The sequence below is a fragment of the Sinocyclocheilus anshuiensis genome, unplaced genomic scaffold (genome assembly GCF_001515605.1).
Source record: "Sinocyclocheilus anshuiensis isolate Anshui unplaced genomic scaffold, SAMN03320099.WGS_v1.1 scaffold773, whole genome shotgun sequence".
NCBI lineage: Eukaryota > Metazoa > Chordata > Actinopteri > Cypriniformes > Cyprinidae > Sinocyclocheilus > Sinocyclocheilus anshuiensis.
In genome coordinates this window covers 268,571-284,932 of record NW_015539930.1, presented here as the reverse complement: position 1 = coordinate 284,932, position 16,362 = coordinate 268,571, and the positions used below count along the sequence as shown (strand labels likewise).

The 16,362-nt window shown below is 37.2% G+C and overlaps 2 protein-coding genes across 8 annotated transcripts in view; one reads left to right on the top strand and one right to left on the bottom strand.

Annotated features, from left to right (window-relative positions):
• LOC107686804 (aryl hydrocarbon receptor nuclear translocator-like protein 1) overlaps window positions 1–9,591 on the top strand; it is a 35,655-nt gene extending 26,064 nt beyond the window's left edge. For all 6 annotated transcript variants that reach the window (XM_016483922.1, XM_016483921.1, XM_016483923.1 and 3 more), the window contains 12 exons: window positions 790–869; window positions 959–1,051; window positions 1,151–1,268; window positions 2,921–3,070; window positions 3,161–3,404; window positions 4,851–4,957; window positions 5,044–5,194; window positions 5,403–5,491; window positions 6,797–6,893; window positions 6,985–7,081; window positions 8,649–8,742; window positions 8,823–9,591. In XM_016483922.1, coding sequence (XP_016339408.1) covers window positions 790–869; window positions 959–1,051; window positions 1,151–1,268; window positions 2,921–3,070; window positions 3,161–3,404; window positions 4,851–4,957; window positions 5,044–5,194; window positions 5,403–5,491; window positions 6,797–6,893; window positions 6,985–7,081; window positions 8,649–8,742; window positions 8,823–8,974 — 1,472 coding nt within the window. In that variant the 3' untranslated portion in view covers window positions 8,975–9,591. The remainder of the gene's footprint in view (window positions 1–789; window positions 870–958; window positions 1,052–1,150; window positions 1,269–2,920; window positions 3,071–3,160; window positions 3,405–4,850; window positions 4,958–5,043; window positions 5,195–5,402; window positions 5,492–6,796; window positions 6,894–6,984; window positions 7,082–8,648; window positions 8,743–8,822) is intronic.
• Window positions 9,592–9,928: 337 nt separating this feature from the next.
• Window positions 9,929–16,362, bottom strand: part of LOC107686806 (BTB/POZ domain-containing protein 10-like) — a 17,077-nt gene continuing 10,643 nt past the window's right edge. For both annotated transcript variants that reach the window (XM_016483927.1, XM_016483928.1), the window contains exons 4-8: window positions 15,376–15,478; window positions 13,008–13,128; window positions 12,287–12,484; window positions 11,797–11,907; window positions 9,929–11,189 (exon numbers count right to left, since the gene is read on the bottom strand). In XM_016483927.1, coding sequence (XP_016339413.1) covers window positions 10,870–11,189; window positions 11,797–11,907; window positions 12,287–12,484; window positions 13,008–13,128; window positions 15,376–15,478 — 853 coding nt within the window. In that variant the 3' untranslated portion in view covers window positions 9,929–10,869. The remainder of the gene's footprint in view (window positions 11,190–11,796; window positions 11,908–12,286; window positions 12,485–13,007; window positions 13,129–15,375; window positions 15,479–16,362) is intronic.

Genomic DNA, 16,362 nt, shown 5'->3' with positions numbered 1-16,362 from the left:
CTTCTTCTTCTTGCTTTACGGTGGATCGCAGACTTGTAAGTGCATTACCGCCACCTATCTCTGACACTCCTAATTGAGATTGTAGATAAGAGTGTCAATGGTCCATTTGAGAGATAGGTGGCGGTAATGCACTTACAAGTCTGCGATCCACCGTAAAGCAAGAAGAAGAAGGCGCATCATGCGCAGGCTGTCGAGGACGCGCTCAGGACAGTTCAGACATTGCAGTGCATCAGAGGTAAAAAACTATATAAATACTGTTCAGTTTCTTGCACAGACCGATAATTTCGTGTCTTTACACATCAATGTATCATCACGAGCCGCAGGGTTTAATTTGGTTTTGTTTGTGTATGTTTTTTTTTACTCTCAAGGCTGTGATTCCCATTCACTTCCATTATAAGACTGACAGACTGCAACGGTTTGAGTTAAAATCTTCGTTTGTGTTCTACTGAGGAAACAAAGTCACCTACATCTTGGATGCCCTGGGGGTAAGCAGATAACATCAAATTTTCATTTTTGGGTGAACTATCCCTTTAAGGGGCTTCTTAATTCTCTATTCCGAAAGCATGCCATTACATGAATGTCACATATAAACAGTGCCACCAAATGCATTCTGTTGTAACAGCGAGATCTAGGAAGGATTTAGTGTGAAAGTATATTTCATTGGTTCCTACAGCAGGTCAAGAGATTAATGTACTTCACATTGTGTTTTGTCTATTTGAGTTGTTGGTGCACAAGTACTCACAACAAGTTAATTGATTACTTATGCTTATTTTATACTGTCTTTTTAAGGTGCTGCAAACCCTTATACTGAAGCTAACTACAAGCCAGCCTTTTTATCAGAAGATGAGCTGAAGCACTTAATATTAAGGGTAGGTGACCTAAAGAAATGAATCCTTTTGTGTTATGCTGAGTGACAAACCCTGGCTGTGACTCACTGGTGATTCATTTTGCATCTCAGGCTGCTGACGGTTTTCTGTTCGTTGTGGGCTGTGATCGGGGAAAGATCCTTTTTGTGTCAGAGTCTGTCTACAAAATTTTAAATTACAGTCAGGTAAGGCCTTCTAATGCTACTATGATTCACCACTCAGCTTATACGAATCATCAGACTGTGAAGTGACTCACTATACTGCCTGCTCTCTTTGTCTCACAGAATGACCTGATTGGCCAGAGTTTGTTCGATTATTTGCATCCTAAAGACATTGCAAAAGTCAAAGAGCAGCTCTCATCTTCTGACACAGCCGCACGCGAAAGACTCATCGATGCTAAAAGTAAGTTGGCACCTGCTCATAAATACACCATTATGCAGACAAACTTTAAAGGCAGGAATACGCTGCATGACTTTTATATTTTTCCATTTTAAAAGACTAGCATCATACTTTTTTTTTTTTATTTGCATTATACATATTGCTGACTTTGTAAATGCTTACAAAGAAAAAACTGGGCATCATGCACTAAACGACCTGTACCAAAAAGTAATATACTTCAAGTTTATTTTATTAAGTATACTTAAGTAAATTTCAAGTATATTTGTAAGTATACTTTATGTAGTAAGTATACAAATATCAGTGTACTAGTAGTATTCTTGTAAGTGTACTATTTCAGTACTCATTGGGACTAAATTGGCCCACTTTCTAGTATATAAAAGTATACTTTTAAGTATAACAGTAGTAAACTTTGAGTACACAACTAGTTTACATCAATATTTTAGCTTGTACTGTAACTATACTAAAAGTGAACTTGTAGTTAGTTTACCAATTAAATTATTGTAGTAGCATTTTTAGTACACGTTGAAGTATAGTCTTAGTAAACTAGTTTAGTAGTTTTATACTGCAACTTAAGTATACTCGTACGTTTTCTTTAAGTATACTACTATGTCCCTATTTAGGTATTTATATATTTTGTAATATGAATATCTGAACATACAAAGCATCAAAAGCAAGAACAGGGTATCTGATTGTAAACAAAAACATTTTATTCTAGCTTCATACATTCTATTTTTAATAAACACTTGAATGTGGGTAAGTTTCATAAATAAAGAAATAAACAACATTTTGAACAAAAAGCTGAAAAAAGATTAATTGAATTCAGAATGATAATCAAAACGTAGATGGAGTCGATCAACACCTCAAAGCTTGACAGTCATTATTACCTCTTCATTGGTCGACATTTTATTCCATAACGTTACAGTTATGATGCTGTTTTATGTCTGATGATCGTGTAAGATTACATGTGGAAGCATCTGTTGTTTCGGGTTCTTCGTTACTTGTGTTTTTTTGGATATTCTGTACAGAAGATGTGTAATAGCGCCCCCTACAGTATAACAATGAAAACACGGATTCTAGGAGCACAAGTATACAGTAGCTCAAACATATTTAGACTTTTTCTAAGCATAAGTCAAGTATACTTAAATGTAATTTTAAGTATTTTTCTGAGAAGTACGTAAAGCCCATTTCTGAGAAGTACATAAAAAGTAGATTAAAAGTATACGTTCCTATTTTTGGTTTAAAAGAAGTATACTAATAAGCACACTTGAATAAACTTCTTTTTCGTAACGGGACTCACACTACCAGATTTGCAAGTCGTTCCAAACATAACAAACTCACACAGAAACATGTAACTTGTTCCTTAGAGAAACATGACAAATGAAAACAATTTGCGTTTTAAAATCAGCTCAAATTATCAAATATGTCTGATATCCTCTGACTGGATGGAATCATAGTTTAAAAAAAAATCTGTGCTCAGTCTGTGCCCATCATACACTACGTGATTTTATGTGAAATCACTCTATCTAAAATCTGCAGACTGGCTCTGACTCGTCCAGACTGCAAAATGGGGCAAAAATCATGGCCTTTATTAACTTCAATTTCATTAGTTTTACTAGTTTTTGAACTTATCTGACAATGAATTGTTATTTTCTCAGCTGGGCTGCCGGTCAGGACAGACATTGCCCCTAGTCCCTCCAGACTGTGCTCGGGGTCCCGACGCTCCTTCTTCTGCAGAATGAAGTGCAACAGGCCCCTTGTCAAAATGGAAGACAAAGATTTTCCCTCAACTTGCTCCAAAAAGAAAGGTAAATCAGTTCTTTCATTTACTTTGCATATTGTTCAATATTCAAAGACAATGTTTCAACGTCATAACTATTGCTTTCTTCTCCCTGCAGCCGATCGCAAGAGCTTCTGCACCATCCACAGCACTGGCTATCTGAAGAGCTGGCCGCCCACAAAGATAGGCTTAGATGAAGACAATGAGCCTGATGAAGGCTGTAATCTCAGCTGCTTAGTGGCCATTGGCCGATTACATCCTCATATTGTCCCACAACCCATGAATGGAGACATCCGGGTGAAGCCCACAGAGTATGTCTCACGCCATACCATTGATGGGAAGTTTGTCTTTGTGGACCAAAGGCAAGTGGTGACCATTGGGTGCCTTGAAATGCAGTTTCAGTTTGAAGGTGCGGTCACATTTGCTTTTCAATGGGAATCAACACAAAAACTCACAGCGCCAACCAATAGCAAGACTCTTGGTTCAGAAGTGACCTCTGTGTGGGTGGAGTTTGGTAATTTAACAAGCAAAACTAAAGATCCACAGTGGATGAGGCACTCATTCTGGGAGTGTTATGTTCCATTAAGAGGCTGTTTGGAAAGCAGCTATTTATGGTTGGTTCGTTTGTTAGCTGGCAAGAATAGCTTTGGATTTTCTGTTTTCCTTCACATAGCAACGGTAAATGTGAGCACGCCTTAACTTGCTTCAATAATCTGAAACAATGCCAGTGCACTACAATATGTGACATGCTTGTATAATATGGTATAATTTTCCAGACTCAAAATTATATTAGTATAAGATTTAAGCAAACTGTTATGTGGTTGGTAGATGTTTGTTTTGTCTACTGATGGATAAACTGACTTGGATTATACGTTTGGTGTCCATGCTGACCTTATGACCAATCTTTATGTTAGCGTGACAGCTTATTTGGTTTTGCGAGCACAGTCCAGGTCAATATACAAATATAGCCATGGTGCAGATGGACACAAGGTCACGGCCTGGCTAGAGGCGGACATATAGGGCACACAGTGCACCTAAAAATACAATGACAAAAACACTACTTGGCTTTTATATGTCAGCTGTACCTGTGGAGTCTTAATGTTTGTGTATGTGGTCTTACTGTTAAACATACTGTTTTTGCTTATCCAGAAAGAAAAAAAAAAGTAGAATGGGGAATTTCTATCCATTGTTTGAGAAACATTGCACTCAAAATTAGAGGCAGATCTAAATATGAGCTTGCAGTCGATTGTAAGAAAGAGAGCAGTAGAAAGAAAAGTAGAAAATTTTATTTGAAGCACAATTATTTGAAAATTAGGTGTTCTAATTTGCTTGCCGTGACTCTCTGGTGCATCAAAAGCATATACTATTGATTAACAACATCAGAGATCACAACAGGTCTGTCTTTAAAAGTTTGAGTTATCATTAAAAATCTATTTCCCTTTGGAGAAAATAATTGGAGTTTTCAATTCTGGAACCCAACTCTTCAACTCTATATGTCACCCGAGAGAAGTCTGCTGTTTCTGTCGTTCTGCCATCATTCGTTTCACTGGAAGATCAGGTTACAATATTTAGATAAAATGGAAAAAAAAAGAACAAATGCAGTGTTAGATCTCGCTAACTCTCACTGAAAATTAACGACTTTCGGTCATTTTGATGCTGTCATTATGTACACCCTACAAAATGTATGCTTTATATTAAGCATTAGAGAGAAAAAAATGGATGTTTACACAATATTACTACCTGCTTGCAAGCACTGTAAAAACATTTGTATTCTTCTGTATTTGACAGATGCCTCTGTTTCATTTTAGGGCCACAGCCATTCTAGCTTATCTACCTCAAGAGCTGCTGGGCACGTCGTTCTATGAGTATTTCCATCAGGATGACATCGGACATCTTGCTGAATGCCATAGACAGGGTAACAGTAGAGCGATGCTCTCCATAAAGTGTAGCACGGCCAGATTTCTGGTTCTGACCTCACTATCTGTATGTCTCTGTTTGCAGTGCTGCAGATGAGAGAGAAGATCAACACCAACTGTTACAAGTTCAAGATTAAAGATGGCTCTTTTATAACTTTAAGAAGTCGCTGGTTCAGTTTCATGAACCCTTGGACCAAAGAAGTAGAGTATATTGTCTCGACTAATACAGTCGTCTCGTGAGTGAACAAAATCTATAATGATATAATAAGTTGCCATATGTTCTGATGGTTTAGCTCAGTGTTTCCCAACCGGGGTGCCGTCTGTCGAGAGCAGGGGTTTTTGTAGGGTGCCACAAGTTTGTTAAAATTTCCAAAGGGTGCCGTGACTAAAAAAAGGTTGGGAAACACTGGTTTAGTTTACTAACTTGTATGGCTGTGTTTTCAGAGGCAGTTCTCTTGATGGAGCAGAGCCTGGTTATCCTCAGCTCACTGCCTCCCCCCAGAGTATGGACAGCGTCCTTACAGCTGGTGACAGTAGGCAGATTTCATTTACTTTCCACATCCTAACACAACAAATAAACAAGTGACTGTTAAAGCATGTACTAACCAGACACAAAAAGTTACCTGCGACAAGTCATTTTTCAGTTCAACATCACAGCCAATCAGAACATACGGTATGTTTAATTATAGGATCTTGAACCAATAGGATTTGGCTGTTTGTGGTCACCCAGATAATACAGGACCAACAAAAATAATTAAATTTCTCCCCTAAAACCTTTTTTTTTTGCATAATTAAAATGGTATTAAGCATAAAGAAATTGTCTATTTTAAAGGGGTGACATTATTTTTATGACATTTAAAGCAAAATGTTTCCTCTAAATTCTCTATATAGCTAATTCATAATACTGTAAAAAAGTAATAATAATCAAATAAAAATAAGAATACAGTATACAATGATGAAATGAATTTTTTCAGCTTACATTTGAATCTTTGATTTTCTCATTCAACAAATACTACCTTTCTGTATATGTACATGAAGTGAGGGGAAATTGTGAGAACTGCATATGGAAATTGTGAGGAAATTAAGCACAGAATTAAATCATAATCATAAGTGTCTTTACTGTCACTTTTAAATAATGTAATGTGTGTCATTGCTGAATAAAAGTATTCAATTCTTTCTTACCCCAAACTTTTTAATGGCAGTGTATCATAGTTTCTACAACATTAAGCAAGAAAAAAAAAAGTTTTCAACATTGATAATAATAAGAAATGTTTCTTGAGCAGCGAATCAGCATATTAGAATGATTTCTGAAGAATCATGTGACACTGAAGACTGGAGTAGAGATGCTGAAAATTCAGCTTTGCATCACAGGAATAAATTACATTTTAAAATATATTTTAAAATAAAGTTATTTTAAATTGCAATAATGATTGACAATATTACTGTTTTTACTGTAAATGCGGCCTTTGTGAGTATTAGAGACCTTTTAAAGACTTTTAATTTTTTTGACTGCTATATATATGTGATCCTGGACCACAAAACCAGTCATAAAGGTACATTTTTTTATTGCTACAAATATACCCCAGCGACTTAAGACTGGTTTTGTGCTCCAGGGTCACATATTATTAATATGACAGAAAGAGTTTGATGCTACCATAGTTTGCTATGGGAGAATACTACTTATATATATATATATATATATACTGTATATACTGTAGGTTGTATAGCACTTCAACATTCATGTATATTAATGTACATAGAGTCCATTGATCATCTTTTGGAGTTTGTGATGAACCTTTAACAATATCTCTGTGGCCTTCTCAATTGTTCTGCTGCAGGCTCAGGGAAGACTGTCCCTGGAATCCCTGGAGGCACAAGACCCGGAGCAGGAAAGATCGGCCGCATGATCGCTGAGGAAGTGATGGAGATACAAAGGTATGCTGATCGGACGTAGGATAATCTGCATTTGAGTCATGATCTTGATGACATTGCAGCTGGTTTTACCTTTCATTGATATGACTGACAGGATAAGAGGCTCATCGCCCTCTAGTTGTGGCTCAAGTCCCCTCAACATCACCAACAGCACACCCCCTCCTGACACATCCTCGCCGGAGGGCAGGAAGGTAACTTTTGTGCTTCAGTTACAGGGACACTAGGATTCTGTCATTCCTATGATGTAGGAATCACGGAATCAGTCATAAAAATAGAGTTTACAGTATAACGAGGAATGTCATGGAATTAGGCAATAAATCAAAAGGGCTGTACACTTAATCAAATCATGATATGGTCTAGTGTCTGTGAATATAAAATCACAAAAAGACTGCTATTGAAATATGAAGTCAGCATCTTCTGCTCTTCTGAGAGGCACAGTTTTGTCTACTGCTCTCCACATACTAAAACACACGTGACGCTTGCGATGTTTTCAGCGTCTGCTGCAATATGAGGACATGAACATATCACTTCACCAGCATTTCACCATTTCGTTTGAAATCTCTCTGATGGCTTCAAGACAACCCGTCAAAGTTTGGATTAACTTAAAGAGAATGTGACAGAAATAAAATGTTATTGTACAGCAGAATATACTTCTCAAAGAAGTAATAATAATAATAATAGTAATAGCAAAATAAAAGCTTATTTTTTAAGGAATGTTTCTTACATGTTTTAATTTTAACAGTGAGCCTGTTGTTGTGCAGCAATAGTTAAATAAATAAATAGGGCCCTAAAAATATTGTTTTAGTTAAAAAGAAAATGTTGTTAAATTGTATGTTTCATGACTTAAATTAATTAGACATGCTTTTTTGATTACTAAAATTTTATTAGACATGCTTTTTAATTATTAAAATTTAAACAGATGGAACCCAGAATCATTTGAAAAAACAAAAACATTTGGGAAACAAAAACAGATTTCATAGGGCCCTTAAACTGTATTGTTAAACTAAAAAAAAATATATAAATTTGTTCAATTGTATAAATGTCATGATATCAATTAATTAGACATGCTTATTGATTACTAATTTTGTTTAGACATGCTTTTACTAAATTATATTTAAGCATTAAAATGGAATTTAATAAAAAAAAAATTCAAATGGAAACAAATTAATTTTGGAAGAAATACTACAGATTTCATTGGGCCCTAAAAAAAGAATCTCTTATTTATTCACCCTCATGCCATCCCAGATGTATATCTCAGATGTATTTTTTTCTTCAGATAAATACAAATTAGATATTTAGGAGAAACTGATTCATCCACACAAGGGGTTACCTTCATGTTCACTTGGCTGTTTTTTAAACCTTCGGATTAATATAAAAAATCTTTGTTCATCCTAAGAAAAAAAGTCATATACATTTGGTACGGAAAGTATTCAGAATGTCAACGATTCTGTGTTTTTCTGTCAATATGGGGTGTTGTGTGTACATTAATGAGGAAAAAAAATTAACAAATGATTTTAGCAAATGGCTGCAATATAACAAAGAGTGAAAAATTTAAGGGGGTCTGAATACTTTCTGTACCCACTGTATATCTGGTTAACATGAGGGTGAGTAAATGATGTGAGACTTCATTTTTGGGTGGAGTATGCCTTAAGGTGCAGTCTCTGACAAACATATTTAGATGTTTACATATTTAATGTTACATTAATGTGTTAATACTAATTGTAATAGCATCTGATTTTATTTTTTCTAACTGCTTAGATTTCAAATGGTGGAACTCCAGACATTCCTTCAGCAGGGATGGTGTCGGGCCAGGACAGCATAGGATATCCTTACTCTAACAGCTCGATTTTAAGTAAGTTGTAAAGGTGATCTGTTCAGTGATTTGTCAGTGTTGCTTTTGAAACGGTTCACAATACTGTCTCTGATCTGCAGGTGATAATTCACACATCGGTTTCGGTGACATCATGGATGAGCCGGGCTCCAGCAGTGATGAGGCTGCCATGGCGATCATCATGAGCCTGCTGGAGGCGGACGCAGGTCTGGGAGGTCCCGTGGACTTCAGTGACCTGCCCTGGCCACTGTGAGAGTCCTGAAGGAGACCGTCACCCATCATGTGTACAATCCATCTCAACCGCGTTCAAACCAGCTATGACCCTGACAATCTTTTTGGTGACATCGCATTTGTTTTTGTCACGGTGCCTCAGGTAGCTCCACCCACAGCAAAATTGTATTGGTCCACAACCTCATTCCACAGCTGTATGTTCAAATGTGCCAAAAGTAGACTGTAAAAAAAGATGGACAACACATCTCCACTTTCTTCTACTATAGAAAAGTGACGGCAAAAAATCCCATTATGGCCACTGTCATCTTGCAAAAATGACGTCATTCTGAGACCGATTTTGCACAGTAGTGATTCATTTGGAGCCCGTGTTTGCACAGTACTGATCGTGAGGTGGAGCTGTGGTATCAATGTTCCTCGCAAATTCCCGTAGACCCAATGGCAAGCTCACACTCCCGTTTTTAACGAACCATCAAATAACGAACTAAAAGCAAGCTAAATAGAAAAATGAACACTTGAACATACGTCGGTATGATTAAAAACTACCTGAAATGATGGAAACCATCTTGGGGGAAAAGTTTATTTTAGGTGTAATTCGATTTTTATTTTTTTAGTTTGGCTTAAGTCCCATTCGTTTACATCGAGTGGGCGGGGTTTATGACCTCTACTGCAGCCAGCCGCCAGATGGCGATCGAAATGTTTTGGCTTCACTTTTCAGGACGTGTGTGGCACACTTGGTGTCAAATAGGTGATACTGTCATTATTTCACTTTCATTGAGGACAAAAATTGGTTTATAGCACCTGGTTGGGACACAATCTTCAATCTTCTTGCAACACACCATTATCAGTGCTGGTACGGTATCTAAGGATATTGTTTCGGTCTACAGAATGGAGCACTTAATGCCAAACAACTAAATGCCACAAATTCTGTTGGGCTTACAGATTTTTTTTTTTATATCCACCTCCGCATTTCTGATTGTTTTTTGTGTATTTCTGCATATTTGCTTACTAATCAAATTTTGGTGATCCATGTGAATTGTAGCCTCAGGCCACATACAATGAATTGATTTAGACATTATATTCTCCGCAAGCATAAAATGTGCGTATTTTTTTTCATTGAGATCTGCTTTTAAACTGAATACCAAGTATTCCTAAACTTGATTGCTATGTAAAATGGCTCTAGCTTATTGTATTGCAATGTATGTTGTTTCTCAAATCCTCTGCATCTATTCTGTAACTGGAACTATTTTTATCCCATGTGTTACACGATCATAACAGTTTCTATTATAATCTTTCCCATCAGCGAAACACCAAAAGCAACCAAAAATTAAACAATGTCAAACGCTGTACATTATATTATATATCTTTATTAATACAATGATTTTCAAGCGCTTGAACAGACAGATCTTGAGCAGATAAATTAATGTCGATCCAAAAAAAAACCCACGGCATTCGTTCACCAGGCAAATGGACCTCCTGAGGAGACACAGGAGTTTTGAGGAGATCAAGAGGAGAGCTTTCCAAAAGAAAAAGTGGCAACAACCCAAATGCATCAAATGAAAAGAACATCAAAATTATAATAATTAAACTCATTGCAGTAATAATATAGTAAAATGGAAAAGAACAATAGTAATAATAGTTATAATCATATAATAGGCCCAATTACAAAATAAGTGAGGTTGCAAACTTCATTTCAAACAAACAAAAATAAACTTCCTTTGGTCAAGTAAAAAAAGAGAACAGCGAAGACGGAACACGAGAGCACTGCCCATGCCAGTATCCCAAGTCCATGATGTTGTTTTTTCTTTTTAAATATAGTAACTATACAGTTGAGGCTCTAAGGCTGTGGAGGCGGTGCAGAAGGCAATCTGGTTATAGTGTCACTTCATGCTGCAGCATGCTGTGAATGGGCGTCTGCTCTCAGACGGCGGGTGAGGGGGCGTCGGGGTCAGGCTCGTTGCTGCAGTGGTGGCCGGGGGGAGGGTGGTTGGGAAGAATGTCCAGTTCATCCACTTGTGGTCCGGGATTCATCACCACAAGCTGGTCCTGGGGAATGTCTGCCGCAGCTGCTGCCAGGTTCGTGATGGACTTGCTCTTCACGCACTGGAAGTCCACGTGTCGACTCTTGCCTTCCTCCTTCTCCCAGGACATGCGGATGAAGGGTCTTTGGACGTAGTTGTAGATGACTTCAGGCCTACCGCCGGGGCGCTTTTTCACTTTCTCTTTGTATGTTGGATAACCTACAGATGCAGATTTGATACTCAAAAAGTTGTGATCTTCTGATGTGGGTCATGACCATCATGGAAGAGTTCATTCAAATTAAAAATCTGTCATTATATTTACCCTCATGCTAAATCTTGCCCTTCTTTGTAGCTTTCAAATCAAATATGGCAGCTTTCGACTAGAGGAAGACTGGTATATCAGCCAATATTTGGCCATTATGTCTAGACCCAGTTCTAATGACTCTGCTTTGTCAATGAGTATCAGACACTGTTTTCACATTTGTAGTGAATTTTGAATAAATGTTGTGTAAAATTATTTCACATTTAATTTAAGCAAATTTATGTGCATCTCATTGGCTTTCATTACATTTCGGCCATCAGGCATCCTGCTTTGTAGATATCAATATCGCATCAGATTTGAAGACAATAACAAACATCTTTGGTTCTCAGATTTGTCGCGAGCAAATGTCAAGCCTAATATCTGCTGTCATATTTGATTAATTGCTACTTCAGAGAATTACAAGTTTTGGGTGAACTATGCCTTTGAATTATTAAAATGAGATTGCATATTTGAATAAATACATATAATGTTGTAAAAACAGCATGCAAAACAAAGGATTCTTACCTTCGATACCCAGTCTAATTTTCTTAAGTCCTCGCTCTTTTAAAACAGATTTGGCTACATCACGGTTTTCAATGTACTTGAAGAAACGATAAAGTTTTGTACTGTATATAACTAAAAAGGGGAAAAATATATTTGTTTTAATATATTTGCTTTAGCCACAGACAAAAACACTAGTGATGCACTGAAATTTCAGCAACCAAAAGTATTCCGCTGAAATGGCATGTTAGACAACAACAGGTAAAAATGTCAGCTGTGTGAACACTAGAAATACAGTAGGTTGACAATATCAATTTCTATCAATCTTTATTTTGATGAACCAATATGGATTCTTAAATCCCAAGATCCATAATTTAGTCCATGCTTTTTTAATCAATTCATTGATTTTTTTGTTTGTCTTTTTTTCAGTTTGGGTAAAATATTTTGGGTGTGCATCACTTACAAACACTTCTCAAATATTTTTAAGATGTTACAGAAAGGTGTGTGTGATTACTTTGTGAATACTCCTCTCCCATCTGAGGTGGGTACTCCTCATCCCAGTCCACCACATCATCGTCTGTGAGCACTACGATGTGACACTCCCTCTCTCCGCTCTGAGCGCTTGCCACCATCAGAGGAAGTACCATCTCCTCCAGATAGAACTCAAACTGCCGCCGAGCGCCGTCATTGGACAGTTCATGCATCAGGGCACCTGAAGAGACAAACCGGGTCAATAAACAAAAACCTGAGGAAAACCAAAGCAGGCAAATCTGGCATTTTGTGAAATATGAGGCAGAAAACAATGTTAAAATCCTACAGTTGTCAGATCACAGTACTGACATGGATACTGACAGAAGATTAAAGGAATAGTTCATCCAAAAATGAGAAATAGTCCTCTATCCTCTAATATGCCTTAATGATGGTCTTGTTTCTCACAAACACAAAGCTTCACACTTCACAAGACATTAATTGATGGACTGGAGCGGTGTGGATTACTTGTGGATTATTGTGATGCTTTTATCAGCTGTTTGGACTCTGACGGCACCCATTCACTGCAGAGGATCCATCTGTGAGGCAGTGATGCAAAGCTAAATTTCTCCAAATCGGTTTCAATGAAGAAAAAAACTCATCTTCATCTTGGATGAGTAAATTGTCATCAAATTTTTATTTTCGGGTGAACAATTCCATTAATGTGAATCTCGTGTATCAGGAAGGCCATTTCAGGAATTACTCACTCAGGTCTCGGCACTTGATAGTACTGTAGTCAAAAGAGATGCACAGATAGTCGCACGCTTCCCTCAGCTCAGGAATGGAGATTCCATCAGGACAGCGGATTATCCCAGATTTATAGTAATCCTGCCAGTTAGAGACAGAACAGACAACACAAAAGATGCCATTACAGAAGCTACACCACTTAAAAACTCACATGGATGTAGGCCAGATTCATGTGCACTGCTGCTCACTATCAGCTAACTGGAGAAGTGCTAATGATTTTATTCAAAACATTTTAGACTTAACACCACAATTGAATTAAATTACAATTAAATGATCAATAATCACTCACTTAAGGTTCAATTTTAAAGCCTCTAATAATTTAATAACAGTTCAATACAACTTTTAGCAAATATCATAATGAATATCCAATTTTCATACTAATTTTCACTGTACATTATTATGCTGTGATGCCTAAGTTCACTTGCAGCATTTAAAATTAGTTTTTGTTTTCAGATGTTTTATTTGTTTTTTTTATTTAGCCCCCTCAAAAATAAAGCATAAAACTTCAATAGCAGCCATTTATCAGTTACTGTCCCATTACATGAAAATAATTTTCAGCTTATCAGCATCAGACAGAATTTTAACGCCAGAAATGTATGCAGTAGTCCATGACACGTCAGAGCCAAATAGCTCACAAAGGTGATGCAGATTCAAATCCCATTCCTCATCCCCTCTTCCACAAAAACTAATTATTGTATTGCATTCAAATTGATCCTGCAAATAGCATGCTTCTCTGTTCAAGCTCTCACACTCAACACATCCTCTCTCTGGATTACTAGTCAGTGCCATTGTTTGAATGCACTCATCTGATTTTATCGATTGTCTACAGCAGCATAATAAACACTGTCCTGAGACACATAACAGACACTGCAGCGAAAGATCATTACAGCAGGATATACAGCAAAGCTGATGACAGGCTTAAGCTGCGCTTAACATCATTATTTAAAAGCTGTTGCTGGAAGCTCATTATGAGATGTTCTCAAGCCGAAGCAGCCCACAGTGAAAGCTTGTGACTAAACCACAGACCTGTCTTAAACACTAATATACCCCTGCAAATCAACTATTAGACTTTATCAGTGCACTGTCTCCAAATTAACAAGTTTAAAATGTTGCCATTTGTTGTCAAACACATGAGTCCATTTGGGATATCCTTGAAAAAAAGTTACTGTTTCTGAAATCAAAGCTAAGGATTTGTGATAGACTGGAGCTTCTTAAGTGGGTCGCACATGGGACAAGAAGCACCACGGGTAGAACAAGGCACGGGTATCGTATCTAAAATGAATAATTCTGTATATGCATTTTGTCTGCCGAGCCTGAGTGTCTGAGTCTGGTGTGTGACTCGCTTTAAAGGGGCCATGAACTAAGAAATCAAAATTCCTTTGATTTTTTGACATATAAGAGGTCATTGTACTATAACTAAACATCCTGTTAGTTTCAGAACTCAAAACTTTCTCATTAGTCTAAAAACAGCTTATATTGAAGCCAATCTGCCAAAACGACAGGTTGTGGAATGTGCCACTTCATTACGTAATAGTGTGGCTAAACACCACCTCCACAAAAGATGATCAACGCCTGCCTGCGTCTACATCACTGCCTGTTTAGCCCCGCCCACCGATTCGCACATGTAGTGTAAATAACAAGAGAGGCAAACGCAGGTCTACACAGAAATCAAACGATAAGGATGGCTCAGAAGACAAGAAGAAAACTGGAAAACAGTCTTTGCATTGCATTCCTTCTGATCCCAATATATTACGAAAGAGTGGATGAACTTTATTTTTAATGAAGATCCAGACGGTCAGTAAGAACTTCATTCTCTGTTCACTTCATTTTACTGCAGTTTCGTTTACAAACAAGGCACAATTCGACAAAAGTTTGAAACTAAAAGACGATGCTGTGCCGAATATATATGATTTGACAGTAATGCCACACCACACAAGTGTGAGTAACTGTTTTTATTACGTGATCACTATTGCTTTGTTATTACAGATTGTTTGATATGAACTGAGTATTTATGCATTTTTAACCTGTCCATCTATGAAAAACTGCAATCATACCAATGTTAGCCAATCACATCAGTGGGCGTTTACTTCCGAGTCTACAAACCACCACACCTTTTCAAACAGTGTGTTCTAATGAGGGGGGTCAAAACAGGACAGAAAATAGCCTATTCTAAATTATGTTTTTTGATGTAAAAATCTTGGTAACATTATAAGTGGAACTCTGAGAACAGTACAAAATTGTAAAAAAAGGCTGTTCATGACCCCTTTAATGTGTGTGTGTGTGTGCAGTGAGACAGTAAAGGTGAGATGTCTAGTGACAATGACCTACCAGAATGGCCCTAAACACAGTAGAGCTGATGCCCTCTGCCACCTCATACTCTTCTTTCTCATTGGGTCGGGTGAAATTGTGTTCCCGTCCAGATCCAAACATTCTACAGAAAAATACAGAAATGTTTTTCAGAAACAACAATGGGAAAATGTAGTAAAAATAGATTACAGAAGGCTGGGAGAAGTTAATGGGTTAGTTCTGTCATCATCTACTCTTCCTCATGTCATTTTTTTCTTGAGTGATCTTAAAATGTCTTAAATTCAGTTTGGTCAAATGTAAGGTAATAAAGTCTTAAATGGTGTAACAAAAGGCTCCAATATCATTTTCAGAGGTCTTAAAGGGATAATTCCCCCATAAATGTAAATTACGTCATCAATTTCTCATCCTCATGTCATTCGAAACCCATAAGACTTTCCATAAGGTTTCTGTCCCTCCACTGAATGTCCAAGTAACCAAAACTTAAAGGGATAGTTCACCCAAAATGAAAATTCTATCATTAATTACTCACTCTCATGTTGTTCCAAACCTGTAAGACCTACGCTCATCTTCTGAACACAAATTAAGATATTTTTGATGAAATCCGAGAGCTTTCTGACCCTGCATAGACATCAAGGGAACTACCACTTACCACCAGAGGCGGACAAAGTACTCAACTCTATTACTCGAGTGAAAGTACAGATACTGCTGGTCAAATATTACTCCATTACAAGTAAAAGTTGTAAAGACAGATTTTTACTTAAGTAAAAGTACAGAAGTACTTGCTTTTAAAAGTACTTAAGTACCAAAAGTAAATTTCCTTTTTTATGTTAATTATGTTTTATTGTTGTACGTAATACTTGCAATACTTCTGAAGCAACTTAGAATACATTACACCTATATACTCACGCTGTGATCAGCGGCAGCTGGATGCAATAATCGCATGCCAATGTGCATTGGCTCGTTTAGTTTACACCAGAGGCGGACAAAGTACTCAACTCTATTACTCGA